This window comes from Rhamphochromis sp. 'chilingali' (genome assembly GCF_963969265.1).
Source record: "Rhamphochromis sp. 'chilingali' genome assembly, chromosome: 20".
In the NCBI taxonomy this organism is placed as follows: domain Eukaryota; kingdom Metazoa; phylum Chordata; class Actinopteri; order Cichliformes; family Cichlidae; genus Rhamphochromis; species Rhamphochromis sp. 'chilingali'.
This window is the reverse complement of record NC_137947.1, coordinates 23,144,340-23,163,080: the sequence shown is the minus strand read 5'-3', so window position 1 is coordinate 23,163,080 and position 18,741 is coordinate 23,144,340. Positions and strand designations below refer to the sequence as shown.

The 18,741-nt window shown below is 40.3% G+C and overlaps 3 protein-coding genes across 4 annotated transcripts in view; 1 reads left to right on the top strand and 2 right to left on the bottom strand.

The window, feature by feature from the left end:
- The window catches only part of camkmt (calmodulin-lysine N-methyltransferase), a gene marked incomplete at its 5' end in the record, with an annotated part of 119,905 nt that extends 119,164 nt beyond the window's left edge, over nt 1-741 (bottom strand). Inside the window, one exon of the mRNA XM_080869137.1 lies at nt 580-741. Within this exon, the coding sequence (XP_080725263.1) occupies nt 580-741 (162 nt within the window). The remainder of the gene's footprint in view (nt 1-579) is intronic.
- On the top strand, nt 621-9,308 carry prepl (prolyl endopeptidase like). 2 transcript variants are annotated; one of them, XM_080869134.1, is made up of 15 exons: nt 621-759; nt 3,359-3,487; nt 3,674-3,740; nt 3,930-4,110; nt 4,186-4,274; nt 4,375-4,501; nt 4,579-4,795; nt 5,285-5,476; nt 5,641-5,853; nt 6,077-6,252; nt 6,454-6,670; nt 6,837-6,986; nt 7,481-7,607; nt 8,604-8,692; nt 9,171-9,308. In XM_080869134.1, the coding sequence occupies exons 3-15, from the start codon at nt 3,725-3,727 to the stop codon at nt 9,246-9,248; spliced, it is 1,872 nt and encodes a 623-aa protein (XP_080725260.1). In that variant the 5' UTR covers nt 621-759; nt 3,359-3,487; nt 3,674-3,724; the 3' UTR covers nt 9,249-9,308. The 2 variants fall into 2 exon arrangements, with proteins under 2 accessions (XP_080725260.1, XP_080725259.1); XM_080869133.1 differs by lacking the exon at nt 621-759 and adding an exon at nt 1,226-1,403.
- Nucleotides 9,309-9,444: 136 nt separating this feature from the next.
- Nucleotides 9,445-17,649, bottom strand: slc3a1 (solute carrier family 3 member 1). Its single transcript, XM_080869135.1, has 10 exons — nt 16,015-17,649; nt 15,087-15,266; nt 14,815-14,960; nt 14,546-14,671; nt 14,031-14,150; nt 11,608-11,732; nt 11,075-11,276; nt 10,360-10,542; nt 9,995-10,120; nt 9,445-9,892 (listed from the first exon to the last, which is right to left on the bottom strand). The coding sequence occupies exons 1-10, from the start codon at nt 16,442-16,444 to the stop codon at nt 9,461-9,463; spliced, it is 2,070 nt and encodes a 689-aa protein (XP_080725261.1). The 5' UTR covers nt 16,445-17,649; the 3' UTR covers nt 9,445-9,460.
- Between the last annotated feature and the right edge of the window lie 1,092 nt (nt 17,650-18,741).

The window sequence follows — 18,741 nt, the reverse complement described above, 5'->3', positions numbered from 1 at the left end:
TATGGAAAACACAGTACTATGCAATATGCAGTCCATACAATTTCAGTTTATTACTGTTCAGGAAAAAGTGCCAAAAAGTAGTCTGGGGCTTTTTGCACCTCCTGGAGGGAGATATTTTTGTCAGCCAAATGTAAGGGCTGCATAATGTCCATGTAAGGGAACAGTTACTGCTCTAGTGCGTGCAAGGTTTTCAGAAGTTTTGGGGAGGGGAAAAGATGGCTTTCAAGTGTTAACAAAGCTACTGTTACCAGCAAAGCTGTGAAGCCGATGTGTTATACAATAATTCAGGCAATACTGTATGTTAAAGCAGATCAGCAGAAAAAAGACTGCTGTACTGTAATTAGTATATCATTATACTTATTATTATACTTATTATTAAGTGCTGGATTATCAGATTGTACAGAAACTGCCCCCTCCTTTTGGGGCAAGAAAGTAAATACAGTGCAGTTCATGATCCTTTTAAAAGTTAAGTAAACAATAGAGTTTTTGGGAAGCGTGACAGGGAACTCTGGGTTCCCATCATCTTTGTTCTTCCTTCAGGGACAGCAGTGCAATCATGAGAGTTCTGTGCTTGCATACCTGTCTCAGCAGAGTCCACCTGGCTCGTGCGACAGCAGTATTTCTACAGGTCCCTGACCGGGAGGCGCGGGAATCAGCTGCGCGAGTGTCTTCGTGAATATTTTTCCCCAAAGGTGACGCCGGCTCGGTCCTTTCTGCAGCACCAGAAGAGTTCCTGTCCATTTTATCTTCGTACTTCTGGTAGGAGATAAACCCGTAAGCATTTGTTTAAATCCTGTTTATGCAGCTGTCACAGTTACAGCGGTGCGGTAATACAAAAAAATAAGGCTTTTTTTCTATAGCGACGCAGAAATGATCACATACACCGCTTCACTGTCATCACCTGTTACACCCACAAAGGATGCATGCTACTTCCGTACACTTTTGCAAGTCCAGGCATGTTAAACGATCGCGCTCGATTTCACAATTATAACTGAGGGCTGCTCACAAACGGATTTGATTAGTTTTGCCTGGCATTGCTCGCTACGTCATCAAGCGGGTATTCGTTTAGGAAATCGTACATGTGCCTGAAAATGTTCTCGCTGGCTGTTGTGCGTAGCTGAAGAATTAACGTAGAAGAAAGCAGCGAGGATTATAGGGCAATTAAAATGCCCTAACTGTCGCAAATGTGACCAACTGTACCTGATAGTAACCGGTAGCTAAACGTCGCTGTCACCGGCTCATTTTATCTCATTAACGGTTAAACATTTGTCATGGCGTGTATATCGACTTTGTTTTTCTTATCTGCTCGTGTTCCGATGCAATTTCGGGTAAAATTCTGGGAGCTAACCGCTTGTAAACGGGAAACATGGCTCTCCTGGTCCCTTCAGCGTTGTTGCTCGTCGGTAAGGAGTTCATTCAACGTTAAAGATGCTGTTTTTACTTACCTTTGGCTTGGTGCAGGATTACACGCTGGTCTCCCGTCTCGCTGATAACGCTAACTCATTCATTATTGAAAACCGTGTCTTTCTGCCGGGTTGACAAAACTAGTCTTGTAAGGAGACACAGATAAGGGCATAGTGCTGAAATTGACACTCTGAATCTGGCTCGCTGTGCTGGCAAACGCCTCCTATGTGTTTTGTTATGCATGTGTTTATGTGAGTACTATATAAATATGCCCAAAGCTCTTCTATCCAAATGGTTAGAATTTTAAAATAACTTTAGATTCAAATTGGATCATTTATGAACGCAGTCATTTATTTATAAAAGCCTTTCCTACATTGCCATCACTATCATTGTTTTAAATAGGAATTAGCCTATTGGTTTGACAAGACAAATATAAAGTCGTATGGGACTATTTTGTCTACTGTCAGCTGCTCCCTTTAGGTGTCACCACAGTGGCCTCCATCTCACCCTATCCCTGTCACACCAGCCCTCTGCATGTCCTTCTTCTCTACATCCAGGAATCGTCTCTTTTCCCCTTGCCTGTCAGCTCCATATTCATCATCCTTTTTGCCACTATATTTACTGTATCTCCTCTGCACATGTCCAAACCATCCCAGCCTTGCCTCTCTGACTTTGTCTCCAAACTGCTCAATCTGAGCTGTTCCTCAAATGTACTCATTACTAATCTTGTTAATCCTGGTCATTCCCAGTGGAAATCTTATCATCTTCAGCTCTGCCTCCTTTCCTTTTGCTAGCACCACCCTCTCCAAACCATGCATCATAGTAGATCTTGCTACCATCTACTAAACCTTCTCTTTCACTCTTGCTGCTATCCTTCAGTCACAAATCACCCTTGATATATCGTGCCCAGCCACTCCACCACACCTTCACTTTTTCCTTCACCTATCTTTGTGTGTGGACTGTTTTTCGTTTTGGATGGTTTACCCCAGGTGTTTAAACTCTACCTTCACTCATCTTCTCTTCAGTGTTACACCTGTCTCTTTCTCACTCAGATACATGTATTCTGTCTTGTTTCTGCTGACCTCTTCTCCCCAAAGCATACCCCCACCTCTCCAGGCTCTCATCTACCTGCTTCAATACAGCCAATCACACTGGGGAATTTATAAACTCAAGAATGTGATCATAATAGATCTTAATTTTGAGTGTTTCTGCACAAAGTGTTTTAATTACACCTCTAAAATGAATTTGTTTGTGAATTTGGATTATATTTTCTTTCAAACAGAAGCATTAAGTAATCAAGGATGAAAAAACACTGGGGTGACTTCATTATAATTTGTGGTTTATCAAAGTATATGTAGCCAGTCATGTTCAAATAAAAGCAGTATATTTTAACAGTGATTCACTCAAATTTAGCTTAAGATTTATAATATTTTTTTTCTAATACTATTCAAATTAGGATAATTAGTTTTGTAACAAATAGCAGACCAAAATTACTGAAAGAAATTTAAATATCTGTTTAAAAGTCAGGGTTTTTTTGCATACAATTGAAAACTGTAACTAATGACATCATAGCATCTATTTTTTAATAAATTCCATCATTGATAAAAAAAAAAAAAAAAAATCAGTATAGATTTAATAAACACAATTAGAGCAATAAACATATCTTCTGGTGTTTTGCTCACTTCAGAGTTAAACAGTCACGTTTCCCGAAACTTAAGTTTTATCATTGAACACTTTTCATGTCACCTCCTTGTCAATCCTTAGAATTACACAAAAACAGACATTGTTAGGCAGCCAGGTTATCTAACAATGACTTGCTGAACATAGCGATTGTATCTTTAACTATTGCTCACACTATAAGTACAGTAGTGCTTTGCTTACTCAAAAAGACTGTGACACTTCAATAAATAGGTGGAGGAATATTGCAGTAATTTTTGAAGCTGTTTTATTTTAGGATACTTCGTTATCATCGTCTGACCATCTAAGCTCCGGACTCGAGAGGTACAGGGACTTACAGAAGTATTTCAGGAGGAGATTAAAGGATGCATACCACAGGTTCTCCAATATACCTGATTACTCAGTGGTGAGGATGCCCTTTTGTTTTGGATTTGTCTATTTTATAATGATTTTGAATATTATCTTAGTGGGACTGATGGACAACAATAAATATGACTTGTTTGGCAATTGAGTTTCTATATCATGAAAAGGATTATTTGGTAGCCTCAAATTATGTTAATCATATCTGTTGTTGTTATTTATCTTGTCAAAGGTCTCTGGACATCACCATTTATATTTCACTGAAGAAGATGGGATATACAGAATGGACAAGAAACAGAGTAAGCAGCAAACATGATGAGGGTCTTTAAACCGCTCATGTTAGCAGCTCTGAAAGCCTAAATTTTAGCAGCAGAAGACTATTTTCTCAACAGGGATTTTTTTTTCTACTATATCCCTGTTACTGCATGTGCAACTTTTTATGCAGTCCATCATTAGAAATCTTTCCAACTTATTTCTTCTGTGTTTAGGTCACCTGGAGCCAGAGCAGGTGTTGAATCTAAGACAAATCTCTGGAGAGTTGGAGAAGACGGGACTTGAAAATAATAAGAGAAAGCAAAGATTTCAGTGGACGGTCCAGAGAATCCGTCTATCCCCACAGGAAAGGCATCTTGCAGCGTCGCTAAAATGTACTCACACGGAAGAGCTGAGGTAAATCAAACAAGGCATTTTAAACTACTGTACTTACTGAATTAGAAAGAGGATGTTAATTTTGTGATGAATCAGGTGTGTGGTCGTGAGGCTTGAAAGGAGAAGATTCCTACCTCTGCATCCCCAACATGTGACACTAACCCTGGAGAAAGTCTTTAGCTTTGGTAATTTTTTGCACAATAAAAATTCATTTCAGTTGTGTTACAGGTAAGAGCACTGATGTAAAACTTAAAATACTGCATATTATTGTGTGCATGTGTGAAGAGTGGGCCACAGATGAGATACTATTTTACTCGACTCTGGAAGGTCTACGTTCCAGCGCAGTGTTTCGTCTGGATCTCACCTCCAGTGGAAGCAGGATAACCTCTGTATTTGAGGAAATGCAGCCTGAGTAAGTGTAAGCGATGCAGCATGTAAGCTGCGTCTACTCCCACACCATCTCTAATTGACCTGCTGACATCTCCCCAGTGTGTTTGTGGAGGTTGCCCTGACCAGAGACCGACAGATCCTGACCATCAACTGTAACAGCAGGACAAGTTCAGAGGTGCTGCTAAGTGATATAGCAACATCAAATTTAGATCCATTTGTGGTTCAGCCACGCCAGCTCAATCTCCTGTACCACGTGGAGCACTGGAGAGGTCGGCTTATTATACTGGCAAATACAGGGCTTGGACAAGAATATCAGGTATAGTGTGTCCCGTGTGTGTGTGTGTGTATATATATATTAGTATTTTTAGATTTTACATGAGTGATTGCCCATCATTACCAAGGAAACCTGGATAAGTGTTTGGTCCTATAGTGACAATATAAGGAATAATGCAGACAAAAATACACATATATAAATACATAATGACTAGCAGAACTTACCAGGTATAATTCAGACTCAGGCATGAATGCAGTGTACTCTGTAACTACAGGAGTATACCTGCTTTTACCTACTGTTCACTTTCTCTTCAAATGCACATGGAAAACAAAATGTCAGAAGTTAAAATGGTTTAAAAAGGTTTCTGTCTTTTGACATGCTATAATTTTCCTTATGTTCTGTTTCAATTGGTCTCTATTCACAACTTGCTCTATTAACTTACCAGTAGTATTTTACAGAGTGCTACATTTAATATCCAGTTAAAACATTGATTTTCAGTGAAGGAGATTCATCTTTCCATTTAATTTCCAGGTGGTTCAGGCTCCTGTCTCAGAGCCATCAATGGATTCCTGGGTCTCTTTGTTTGCGCCTGAACCTGGCACTACAATTAAAGACATGGACGTGGTTGGAGACCATTGTGTGTTGGTTGCAAGAACGCCAGTTAGTGAACTAGCTCTCATTGTGGTCCCTCTGATCCACCCCAAGAATGCATACATAGTACAGGTAATTATTACACAATTTCTTACATACTTATGTGCTTGTTAGCGTTTGAGACTTTAACCACCTTTTGGTTGTTCTTAGTCTTTACTTTTTGTAATTTTATGGGTTTGTGGTTTAGTGTTATTAATATATTCTCAAATCTTTTTATTTCTACACTCATGCTAAAGCTTCCATCCTGGGCTTGTGCCATTAAAACCAAGAAACCAGGCTTGGCTGACCAACAAAATATGCTAGAATTCCTGATATCCTCTCCAGTCCATCCGCCGGTTCCATACTGTCTACACCCTGAGAATGGGCTCCTTTTATCAGGCACTGGAGATGGATCCTCCCCAGAGAACCAAGCTGATTATATCACTACGCGCTTGGAGGCCTGCAGCCAAGTGAGGAAACTTGAAATATAATTTGCGCAAATAATAAGACAATCTCAGCAGGGCTCTAAGCATTTAGCATTTATCACCATACAGAGAAGGGCATTTTGTGCTTCTTCATACATCATCACCTAACACAGAGGCGTATAATTGTAACAAATTTTATAGACTTATTTTTAGATAATTTACCATTAATTCCTTTAGTCTGAAAGTGCATCTCTGTGTGTTTTTGTAGGACGGTACCTTTGTGCCTGTGACATTGTTTCATACAGTACCTGTGGAGCATTTGAGACAGGCACCGCTGCTGGTCCATGTCTATGGTGCTTATGGCAGAGATCTTAACATGGAGTTCTACCCAGAGAAAAAAGTGATGCTGGAGCAGGGCTGGGCTCTGGCCTACTGCCATGTCAGGTATAATGTCACTCCTCTAGGAAGCTAACCAAACCCTGTTGGCTCAAAAAGTTATGATGAGAGACATGCTTTATATGACCAAAATGACAGGGAAATGACAGACAAGTCATTGTCGTCATAGGGGGCAAGTGAAATATGTAATTCAAACTTTGTGCTCCCCATGAGTTGAAGTAACTTGTTCTTTGCTTTTACACTCTGTAGAGGTGGAGGGGAGCGTGGCCTTTTTTGGCACAGACAAGCCTGCGTGGGAGGGAAGCGGAGAGGAGTTGAGGACCTCCAAGCCTGTCTCCATCACCTTTTCTCCTTAGGAGTCTCCTCTCCTTCTCTCACCGCTCTTACAGCCTGCAGTGCTGGGGCTGTGCCAGTGGGAGCTCTGTGCAACAGACACCCACTATTGATGCGGGCTGTCACCCTGCAGGTAAGAAATTAAATCGTTGGAGGTTTTGTGCTTAAACCCTGAACCATACAACATTGTTGTTAAATTGACCAAAATGATGAATATTCTTGACTAAGTCTCTCTATAGTTACTTGTAGTAAAAATGTGAGCTAAACACTTCCAAAACCACACCTTTTCCTGTTTTCAGGCTCCATTTCTGGATGTGTTAGGGACTATGGAGGATCACAGCCTGCCTCTAACTTTAGAGGATAGAGATGAATGGGGGGACCCAGTGGGAAACCCAGAACACAGACATATCATCACCTCCTACTGTCCCCTTCACAACATCACTCCTCAGGTATGGAGAGGAAAACAGAATATAAAAATAAAATGCAGCTATATTTTTCTTAACTGGCTTAACAGAAAATAGTCTTTTTGTTTGTGTTACCACTTCATGTAATGTTTTGCTTTATACATTTGTTTGCATTAGCACATACGTGTTTCAATCACCTCAATCATAGTTGAATGCTGATCAAATGCATTGACGGATGCTTTGAGCAGGTAAGAAACTGCAGGTGAGTCCCAACCTTTCTGGGACTCAGTCTTACCTGTAGGTGGACCAGGTTGGTGTATTTGATTTCAAATTTCCAATGCAATAAAAATTGTCCTGTACCTAATGCGAGGTAACTGACATCTATTTCATGTTTGGTTTAATTCCATGAAACACTGTAGGGACGCATTTAGGGCCATTGATAATTAATACATTTGGTAAACATAATGTAAACTACAGTATGTAATTTAAAATGCGTGTGTGTGTGTGTGTGTGTGTGTGTCTGTGTTTGTGTGATACAGCATTACCCATCGATGCTGCTGACAGCCTACAGTGGTGACAACATGGTTCCTCTGGCAGGCGTCTTTAAATACACTGAACAACTAAAGAAAGCCGTTCATACACACTCCAGCATGAAGCCAAAGTCAGGTAATCAAGTCATTTCTCCAAGTATGAAGCCATGCATATTATTGTGTGTTTGAGTACCTCATTCTATGGGGGTGTGCATTTGTCTTTGTGTGCATCTCAGCATACATTGTCCTCGTCTTTTTAGGAGTAATTTCTGCATGATCAGAGGTTTTAATAGCATAGGGTCATCCCCCAATAGTAGTTTCAGTGTGCATGTTGGGAGAGGTAGCAGTAGCAGATGCATGGCTATCTGTCAGGGGGAGTGCTAACAGCATTTAAGTTGATGACCAAAATGTTGCATAGGTCACCTTGTAGTAAAGCTTGCCTGTGTGTGTGTGTGTGTGTGTGTCTGTGTCTGTGTCTGTGAGTGTGCGTATGTGTGTGTCTGTGAGTGTGCGTATGTGTGTGTCAGCTAATTGCTCTAATTTCCCCCTGACAGGCTCTTTCTCCCTCTCACTTATAATCTCCCTTCACCACGTTGGTGGTACTCCTTATTTACACCCCTCTCTCTCGCACTGCCTCCTCTGCTCCTGTTTCAAATGCACACATTATCTCTCTCCGTTACCCTCGCTCACTTTTCTGTTGTTCACACATACACCAGGCAGCTTAAGTGTCTGTGTATATGTCTCCCTAATCTGTCTCTCTCTGTTCTCCGGAGTCTTTGATAAAGTGCTGATGGCATAGACACATCCAGGCGGGTGGGCAGGCCCATTAGCATGGTAAAGAGATAGTGTATCAGAGCAAGAGATTAGACGCCACAGACTGGGAGCTGTCAAGGTCAAGACCGCACTTGTGAAACAGTCCATACCACAGAGACAGGGAGGGGAGGCAGGGGGATATCAGATGGGAGGATAAATGAGTGAAAGCAAAGACAGAAGACTGAAAAAGATGATTTGGGGGGGAAATGGGCAGAGAAGGGGAGCAGAGAAAAGAACATTTTAAAGAAAATGTTAATTTTAAGTATTGTCTTCTGCCCGTACTTGGCTCTTGAATCTCTTTGTGTACGTTTAATTTTAGAGTGTAAACCAGCACCAAACATAGCTCTGAATATCCAACCTGGAGCAAATCACCTTGGAACAGAAGACTTTGAGCTAATGCTGGAGGAGGTAAATTAATTTTCCTGAAGCTGAAACCTTCTTGAAAAGATCGATGTTTTTATTTTGCAGTCTTTTTAAGGACAAATTATCTGAAAATTGGACACAAATATTTTCTGGTATGAGACATTTTTACTTTCTGAAAATTATGAGTTCTTAATGTCCCATCAGAATGCACACCAACACTGAGACATGAAATATTAGTAAGCACAGAGCAAGTGCTTGATTGCAATATACTATCTGTCTCACAGCTTTAAAATTGAGGTACAAAGTCAGTTAAATTAAGGAGTCCTTTTACCTGTAGATGTGATTTTGTTTATTACAAATGCACCATGACGTCATGTACGTGTGTGATAAACAGCCAAATCTGAGAAAGCCTTCTTAATATATAATCTATAATTTGCCTTATGAATGTAAAAGTTTGAGTTTTAGCACTTGGATGGGTGATGACAGATACATACTGTTTGTTGTTTTTTATTCCATAACAAAGGAAGCCCTCAAGCTTGCATTTCTGTACATGGAGCTTGGCCTGGACCCTCCTCGGCCTCCACGCAAGCGGAGAAGATAGCGAGGCTATGAAGAAGCAGTCGGGCATGAAAAACAGAGCATCTTCCATCACGGCAACTAGACAGACTGGTGCCCAAATCTAATAATAATAACAGCAATTACACTTTCAAAGATAAGAAATCACTACCTTCTAGAGGAAACACCAGAGAAAAATCTTAATGCTTTGATGGTTTCTGTAATACAGCAGTTATTGGATACTCATCTCCATTTTTACTAGCATTTATAAAGTATGTCTATGGTCTCCAAATAGCAAGCCTTCTCAGAGATGTAGCACTCTTCAGGATGGTTGGGATTAAACCGAGTGTTGGTGGAGTACTGAATCACCAAACCCTCTCCTACTTCTGTCTGGATGCGAGACTTCGGAAACACTTTGCCATCATTGGCTATGGTGGTGCTCATCAGCACCTTCAACTCGTCTGGCAGCTCACGAACAGAGGAGAGATCTGTGACAGCTGATTCTTTACCAAAGTTAACCACCATGAGGAAAGCTCGCTTAAGTCCATCAAGCTCTCTGATGTAAGAGAAGACATTGGCATCAGCGTGGACGTAGCAGAACCATCCACGGTTAAGGGGGAGCTCTGATTGACGCAGGGTGTTCAGGAAGCGGTACTGAGCCAGAACAGAACCATCATCTTTCATCTGGGCCTGGGAATAAAGGAATGGGAGGAGGACAGATGAACCATAGAAAGATACACATAAGAAAACGATCTTTCTTCAAAGTTGAACATTAGAAAAACAGATCTATACCTCCACGTTGACCGTTTCATAATCGGGGTGTAGTGGCAACCAGGTGAGATTTGTTTTCTCATTAAAACCTGCGTTCGTGTCAGCATTCCACTGCAATGGAGAACGCTGAGGGTCTCGACTGGCACTCTGCAGTGAAAGCAGAGGAATCATTTTGGTATATTTGCTCATGTATACAGTCGCCAGTGTATTAGATACAACAAGACTGCAAAAATGTCCTTTAAAGTAAAGACATTTATGTTGTTATATTTATGTTTGTTTATTGTTATTAATAAAATGACATTAAACTGGTTATTTTTAAGGACCTCTCACAGAGATGTGTGACAGTGAGGGTTTAAAGGTTTCTTCAGTGTGTGCACAGTACTGACTGTATTGTATTTGCCGGCTGGGTCTTGTATCTGACTTGCTGTCACGTTAATGTTCTCCATGCCGATCTCCTCGCCGTAGTAGGTGGTGGCTGTGCCTGGAAGGGTCAGCAGCAGCATGTTGATGGCACGAACATAGAGTCGACCAGCACTGGAAGAAATCCGAGTCCTGTCATGGTTTCCAACCTGATAACAGTGTAGGTAAGAGAAAAACAAGACAAAGGGTTGATTAAGAAATTAGGAAGTAAGGAGGTGGGCTGAAACATATTTGTTTTCTTAATATGTGTTAGGTGCTAAAGTCTGAAGATGCACATAAAGTAAGAAGGCTATACTTTTGAGCCTAATCAATAATAATTACAGAAAATAAACATGCTTAATTTACTTTTACTCAGCTTCTAATTATTTAGCTTTACAGGAGTGTTTTTGACAAATTTAATTTCATTGCCTAGTGTTTGTCAAACTGTCACTGCAAAGGGGTTGATGATTAACAAATACATAAACCGACCTGTGGTTTGAAAGATATGACAACACAAGTGTGAGAAGCATGATCTCAGGCAGACAGTCTACTAAGGATGACTCGACAGTTCATTCTTATGAATGCTGCCGACACATGATTTCGGCATGTTATGTGCCACAGTATGCAGGACATGACGCTACTGATCCTGTGGTTTTTACAATTGTAAAAAGCGAGGAAATAAATATGAGTTTAAGAACTCACCACCCAGTTGGGCCATTTTCCTTTGGGCATGTTGCCCATCCAGAGGTGGACCAGATGCTTAGCCCATACTCCACTGGTGTTGTGGGGTAGATCCAGCAGGTAAAAGTTAAAGGGGAAGTCACCTTCCTTTTCCAGCCTGCTGCCATAGTACATCATGGTCTTGTACACCTCTTCATAATCGTATGACTCTGTTACCATGAATCTGCAGCACAGGAGGAATTTATTTAGCATGTGATATGACACAGAAACCACGATGACTTATGTCAAGATATCGTCCATTAGCTGATTTTGTTTATCTTACTCTAAAATACCAGTGTGTCCTTATTTGAAATCATTTTAAAAATCTGGGCTTAATTCCTTATTCTAGATTTCATTAAATCATTTCAAACCAAACGATTTAATGAAATCGTTTGGTTTGAACATTAGTGCATTGCATAAGCAAAAGGTCTTTAAAATTAAGGATGATTGTGACATAATAATTACAGGTAGTTTTCTGCCATAGTAATATTGAATGCACTTAATCACTTTCCTACCTGTATCTGCCAGGCTCTTGACTGTAGATGTCCATCTGTGCTCTAAACTCCCTCAGTATGTCATGCAAGCCCACCTGACTGGTGGTGTAGTCACTGTGAAGATCCCACTCTGTAGTTACCAACTCCTGGATAGAAATATGTATAAGGTTATGTAGTGATTATGCAATTTTAGTATAGCTTAGCTACTTTCAGGCTGTGTGCTGGAGTTAGACTTTGTATTTTCTTTGAGCAAAGTTTGCTGAGTGAGAAACTGTGGATTAAGAAAGTTTCTGCTAATTCTTCAGATTTGTTATTTTTGTAACTGTCCAAATAAAATGGGCGAGAAAGGCAAAGGAAGAAAAAACATCTTGTTAAGTTCTAATTATGGAGGCGCTGAGGAAATCTGACTCACTGGACAACTATTGGTGTTACCAGAGTGTAAAGCATTGGGTTTACAGATTTAAGGGAATGAGCCATAGACCTGCACAGAGACAGTGATGTCACAGTTCTAAAATTACACCTAATGTGCATGTCTTTTTGTGAAAGATAATCTCAAGCCATTAAGCTGGCCTAATAACAGGCAAGTGAACCATTCAGCCAACAGCAACCACAGCATAAACCACTAAAGCAATAATGTAGAGACAGATGGTTTCTGATTCATATTTAGCTGAATCACGACTAAGGATGTGATAAAATTCTTAACACAACTTTTACATATCTTTCTCAATTGCAGAATTGTAGTTCCAGTGGTTTGTAAAAATGAATTACTGTTTCTAAGATGGCAAAGAGTTAGTGTTGTTTTGTTTAAAGATTACCTCGTGGTTAAACATGATCAGACTGTAAAAATGTAACCTAACTGCAAATCTGTGGGTATAAATTCTCAGTTATCAGTGAGTAAAAGAGTCCCAGTGTTATGGTTTTACCCTGCAGTCGTAAGTAAACTCCAATGACTTGCTAATCCACCAAAATATGCTCCTTTGCTTCTAATCTTTCCCCTGTGAGAAATATCTTCAGCCTCTTTGACCTTAATTCAGCATGTATCACGAACCCTTTGAGTTTCACAAACAGTGTGTTCTTCACATGATTATGAAGCTGACATTTCAGCTAGAGATAAATAATCAGTGATACATCATACACAGTGTGAACAGTCCCACTCAGCTTTTGATTAATTTTTTCTACTAGCAACAAGGGAAAGTGCTTCTTCAGTAAAGCTGCTTTCATGGATCAGATCGTTAAATTTTGGACTCTGACATTTCAGATATTACATAAGTCAATAAAATCTAATTATGCCTGCATAGCTCTAAGTTACAGCTTGGATTCTTAGAACTGTTAAGTTCATCCACCACCTTTATCTGAGCAACGATGCACAGTTCTTGTCATTCAACCCCAAATTTGTTGAGCATTTTCCTTTTTCAACTTACTGCAGAACAAAGAACCTTATAGATGAAGTAGATATTTATAATGGATTGCATTTATATAGCGCTTTTCTAGGCACCCAAAGCGCTTTACAATTCCACTATTCATTCACTTTCACATTCACAAACCACAGTTGTAGCCACAGCTGCCCTGGGACAGACTGACAGAAGCGAGGCTGCCATATCGCGCCAACACCAGTAGGCGGTAGGTGAAGTTTCTTGCCCAAGGACACAACGACCAGGACAGAGAGAGCTTGGGGGATCGAAAGGGCAACCTTCCGGTTACAGATGAGCTTCACAACCCTCTGAACCACATTTAAAGTTTTTCACTATAGAATGCTTTTTGCCTGTCGAAGTTTTTATTGGCATAACAGATATCATCTATCAGTTTCACATCAAAAGCTATTTATCTTAGGTTATAAAGTTATATCACATGTTGATGAAGTGCCAGTGAGTAAACACGTGTGATTGCTTTAGCCAAAACGTGGCTCTGGTTTTCTTTTTCCAACGTGGTGGCTGTTGGGCAAAATGAGCCCCGACTTAGGGGTAAATTAACCTGGTGGTTAATCTTTTACCAAAACAAATGCATAATCTTAAAATTGATTTTGCATCATAACAACTCCCAATTTAAAAATGCTTGAAAACCTAGCGCTTTTATGTCAGAGGAAAATGGCCCGACTGCTTTGAGCGGATATGAATGCAACAGTGACTCAAAAAACATCATCACAAATAAGGTGTGCATAAGAGCATCTCTGAATACCGAAAAACTTGAACCCTGAAGCAGATGAGCTATAGCAGCAGAAGATCACGCTGGTTGTCACTCCTGTAAACTGAGGTTACAATTCACATGAAAGCATGGATCTATCATGACTTTTATCAAAGGTTCAGGCTAGTGGTGGTGGTGTAGTGTTGTTGGAGATATGTTTTTGTTATTTCTGTCTATCTCAGTATGACCTCAGTGTGCCCATCTATTGATTTTAGCTGAACTCAACAAAACCAATGAGGTTAGATGTGTAGTTTAACACTCACGGGTGGTTTGTTTGGATCAACCTGTGGTTCATCCCTCATGTGTGGAGCCTCCAGCATGTGCTTCACTGCATCCATCCTGAAGCCATCCACTCCCTTCTCCAGCCAGAAATGAATTATATCCTAAAATTGAGGGGGGAAATGTATATAGAGCAATTAAACTGGCATCTACATTATGTGTGAAAAGGCTGCAGAAAGATAAAATCATTCAACTATAACAAAGACAGTTGAGTAGAAATGTTTATGTACAGCCCATTATTGCTTCTGTTGTACTTTGCGCTGTGTGCAGCCACAATTAAAAACATAGGTTAACTGGTACAAGTTAGTGTATAATCAGTGTGTCACACATTACTGTTAAATGTGGACAAAGGACACAAAAATGATAATACAGTGAAAGAACAGATGAAGAAAACACATGATTTTAGCACATGCATCACTGAATGTACTTTAAGAAATGAGTCAGTAGCTGAGCTTTTGTGTGTCTGTGTGTGTGTCACTGCATGTTCCAGTAATCTTACAATCATCTCTGTGATGACATCTGGGTTTCTGAAGTTCAGGTCTGGTTGCTCCTTGAGAAACTGGTGGAGGTAGCATTGCCCTCTAACTTCATCGTATGTCCATGATGAGTTCCCAAAGATACTCACCTGAGTGCAAGATGGGAAACAAATCTGATCTAAATTCCAGTACATTGCACCTTTTTAGTACTATGAACTTGGTGAAGGTTCAGTGAAAATGTGCAGAAGACAAAATCATAGACCAGGTAGAAAATAACAGTACAAGCACCAACCCAGTTATTAGGCTTCGGTCCGTCTGGTTTGCAGTCAGTCCAGACGTAATAATCCTCATAGTGAGGATCTCTAGTCCGGCTCAAGTTGAACCAGCGGTGTAGATCACTGGTATGATTTGGAATGAAATCCATGATCAGCTTCAAACCTGGTGGAAATGGAGATGGGTATTTGTGTGTCAGACATGCAGCCTGCTATAAAAAACAATCTTACCCCCCAAAACCACCTTCTAGCTCCACATTTTCACATAAACAAGGGTATTCAAAGTGCACACCTTTGCTGTGCATTGCTGCCAGGAGGTCCTCAAAGTCCTTCATGGTTCCAAAGAGTGGATCAATATCACGGAAGTCCTCCACATCATACCCAAAGTCTTTCATGGGAGAACGGTAGAAAGGGCTGATCCAAATTGACTTGATGTTAAGGTATTCAAAGTGGTCCAGCTTCTCCCTGATGCCTGTCAGACAGGAGATACAGGATCTACTGTAACCACTCGGTGCTGAAATTCAGATTCCTAATAAACTGAAGGACTATGGATAGGAAAAGATAATTCTGCATTGCATTAGTAAATTTTTATAGGAAATAATGCAATATAGTGAGAGCAGCTGTCATTTCCCTCTAAAAAGCATCTGCATATTTAATATTATAAATGAGCCATTGAAAACAACGAGATGCAGTTTTACCATTCCCTTTGTATACTTTGCGAATGGTTAAATAAAGTTAATAATTTACCCTTGTATAAGTGATCAAATATAAGAAATTGATAAGAGCAGCTGTTAGGTTGACAGAGTAAAAAAAATCTACCAGGACTTTGCCAAATTTTTGTAAATCCACAATCTCAGAAAGGGTGCTACATTGTTTTTTGTTTTGTTTTTTAAAAATGAAGCCTGGAGAGTTCATAGGAGGCTTTATCTGGCAAAAAAAAATTCACAGCGATTTTGCAGGATTTCAATAGTAGGCTACTCAAATCTATAAGAGTATATGGGGAAGTATTTATAATATGGCCTAAAGGTGTTAAAAGTACAGTAGTTTGAAATGCACATTAAAATATGGAAACGCTCTAAGTGACTCAAAAGTGTAACAGCATGTGCCTTCCACTGTTGGAAGCGGAGCGTCATTGGTGTCGTCCATAAAAACACCTGTTTTAATGAAAATCTTCGAATAGTCAGGGTTAGGAGCTTGCAGCAGTGCTTTGGGTGTCTTACCTTTGAGGTCTCCCACCCCATCCCCGTCGGAGTCTTTGAAGGACCGGGGGTAAATCTGGTACACCGGGGAGGCCTGCCACCAGCTCAGGCACTTCGGAGAAAGCGCGATCACCGCGATGGTGACCGCGACCAGAGCCAGGGTGCAGCACACCGTTAGCCAGAACAGGATCTCTCGGGGCACTCGGTACCGGGCTTTAGAGGAGTACAGCACCAGCACCTCCTTAGGCATCCCGGCGTACGGTTTGATCTGCGTGTACTCATCTCGCGCGTCTGAGAGCCGCTTCACGCCGATGGAGTCCCGCTTCTCCTCGCTGTCGGAGACGCTGATGTTGTCCCTCGCTGCTGGCCCGTCTCCGTCTGCATCCTTATAACCCGGGTTTCTGGTGCACTCCCCGAGCTCCACGCTGTCGGAGTCGTTTCTATAACTCATGTTGTTTGTTAAAACGAACCGTGTCGGGTTGTGTAGCTCGCCTCAAGAACAATGAGTGACTCGGAGAGCGCACATTAAATATATGACTACAGTCAGAGGGTCATAGTACACGGAGTAGAGCCTGTCTCTGACACACCTGTGGAATGTGGGAAAGTGGAGCGTTGATGGGACTGGTTACAGATTAGCGTTTTTTTTCAGTACACAGTATTAACTACGACTGAGACATCAGTTACTTCCGAACCAAACAAAAGCACCAAGGTGCAAGATGCCTTTTAATATTGTAGGCGATAAAGATGCAGCTGAACTAAATGGGTTTCCTATTTTGGGATTTGTGAACTTTAACACCAACATTAAAATACAGAAGATATTTCAAAACCCCAAGAGCTACTCCATTTCTTTGATCTTTAGAAAACGCATCACAACGTGTTGATTAACATTTCCTTTCACAGCTCACAGATCCTAAACTGAAAAAATATACATAAAATACAACCTAAATCAAGGGTGTCCAACTTAAAGTTCTGGGGCCAAAATTGGACAGACACAGTCTCCAATCCGGCCCATTAGACTTTGTTCTCACAAATCTTAAAGTGTATATTTGGTGTGATCACCTTTATTTATTTTTAACACAGCCTCTCGTAGATAAGCATTTTTGTAATTTTTTAAGAAGTCTTTAGGAATGGTTGACCAGGCTTCTTAAAGAACGTTTCAAAGCTCTTCTTTGGATGTTGGCTGCCTTTTGTAGAGTTCCTTATCAAGATGATCCCACATTGTTTTAGTAATGTTGAGGTCCAGCCTCTGGTGAGGCCAATCCATGACTCATAGTGTTACATTATTTTCCTTACCCAGGTATGCTTTAACTGTACTAGCAGTGTGTTTTTGGTGACCTCTAACCCCTGAGCCCTCCATACAGATTAAAGATCAAACTGAAAACCTTTGGAACTGGTCTCAGCTCCTACAAGTTAATGAACTGTTGTCGAGAGAAAAAGGGATGCTAAAAATGTCTAAACATTTCAGGGACTTTTTTTAATGCTACATTTTTTCACTTTAAGCATTTGATGTTTTCTATTTTCCCTTGTGAAGAAAATACATGGGTTTAAGATTTACAAATGATAGAATTCCTTTTTAATTTGCACTTTACAGCATCACAGATTTCTAGGAATCAATCTTGTATTATTCTTGCCATTGATTTACAATCTTGTGACTTATGATAAATTACAAAAAAAAAGAACCCTTGACACATTTGTGTGCCTGTGTCAGTCTTTCAATCTTAATGTTAGAGTTACTGCTCTCTTTTCTGACCTATATGTTAACTTATTCTTGTACAGAACTTCTACTTGTATATAAAGAGTGACCAGAAACACATGTCTATGCTAAAAAGCCCACAGGGAATGCAAACCTTCAACCCGGCCCAAAAATAACTGACAGGTTCAGGAGACCAAATGCTTGTAAAATTCTCTTTACTCAACAGAACATTAAATCATAGCAACAAGTCAGAGTCAAATTATCCAGGCATTGCCAAACTTTCAAAAATTCCTTTATCTTATGTCTTCCCACATAAGTTCTGACATTATATTCCACAATCAGAATAATGATCAAGTATATATTTTATTTTATTTTAAACAAAGGAAGCCAAGGTAGCTTGTTCTGCCATTAAATGACCGATGAGGAGAGAATGTGAACCTGCAGTGCTGCTTGTATTCCGTCCATGCAGTGGAATCAGTGTGACTAATGAAGAATTACATTCAGAAAAATAAATGTTTCTCTGTCCTTCCCTCCCTTAAATTCTCTCCAAGCCCAGTGTCTGATATAGCTTAAACAAAAACCTTAACTGAAGACCATGTTCAGTGTGGTAAAAGCTTGCACAATGTTAAAAAGTATGCGAATCTGAGATATGACAACATTCACAATGGGAATGATGGGAAACATGCGGTTTGGGGGGTTTAAAGTAAGGGAAATCTAATTTGTACGTTAAGTACCTAAAAGTGAATTAATATTCTCATTTGTGCTCCAGTTCATCTACAGGTTGTTCCTCTATCACTGCCTTTCCTCTCCAACATTGTGTTCCACCACACTGAACATTGTCCACATTATCACCCACCCGCCCACCCAGTGCATATCACACGCAAATTACACTCCTTCCTCAATCACAAAACATGCACCAATAGGAGATACCACCCCTCCCACTCCCTCCACCACAAAGAAAAGTTATACCATTGCATTAAAACAACTGTAACTGCAAAAGAACTACACATTCAAGTACCTATTTGTCATATGGCACCAAGAGCAAGTGTACCACA

Bases quoted from the DNA above. Each gene is read 5' to 3' on its own strand.
- prepl (XM_080869133.1), top strand. From the start codon at position 1,272: ATGGCGTGTATATCGACTTTGTTTTTCTTATCTGCTCGTGTTCCGATG. The intron at 4,275-4,374 runs GTAATTTTTTGC...GCATGTGTGAAG, and splicing joins GGAGAAAGTCTTTAGCTTTG to AGTGGGCCACAGATGAGATA. The intron at 6,253-6,453 runs GTATAATGTCAC...TACACTCTGTAG, and splicing joins CTGGCCTACTGCCATGTCAG to AGGTGGAGGGGAGCGTGGCC.
- slc3a1 (XM_080869135.1), bottom strand. From the start codon at position 16,444: ATGAGTTATAGAAACGACTCCGACAGCGTGGAGCTCGGGGAGTGCACC. The intron at 15,267-16,014 runs GTAAGACACCCA...CCTGTCTGACAG, and splicing joins TGGGGTGGGAGACCTCAAAG to GCATCAGGGAGAAGCTGGAC. The intron at 11,277-11,607 runs GTAGGAAAGTGA...CCTGTGCTGCAG, and splicing joins CAAGAGCCTGGCAGATACAG to ATTCATGGTAACAGAGTCAT.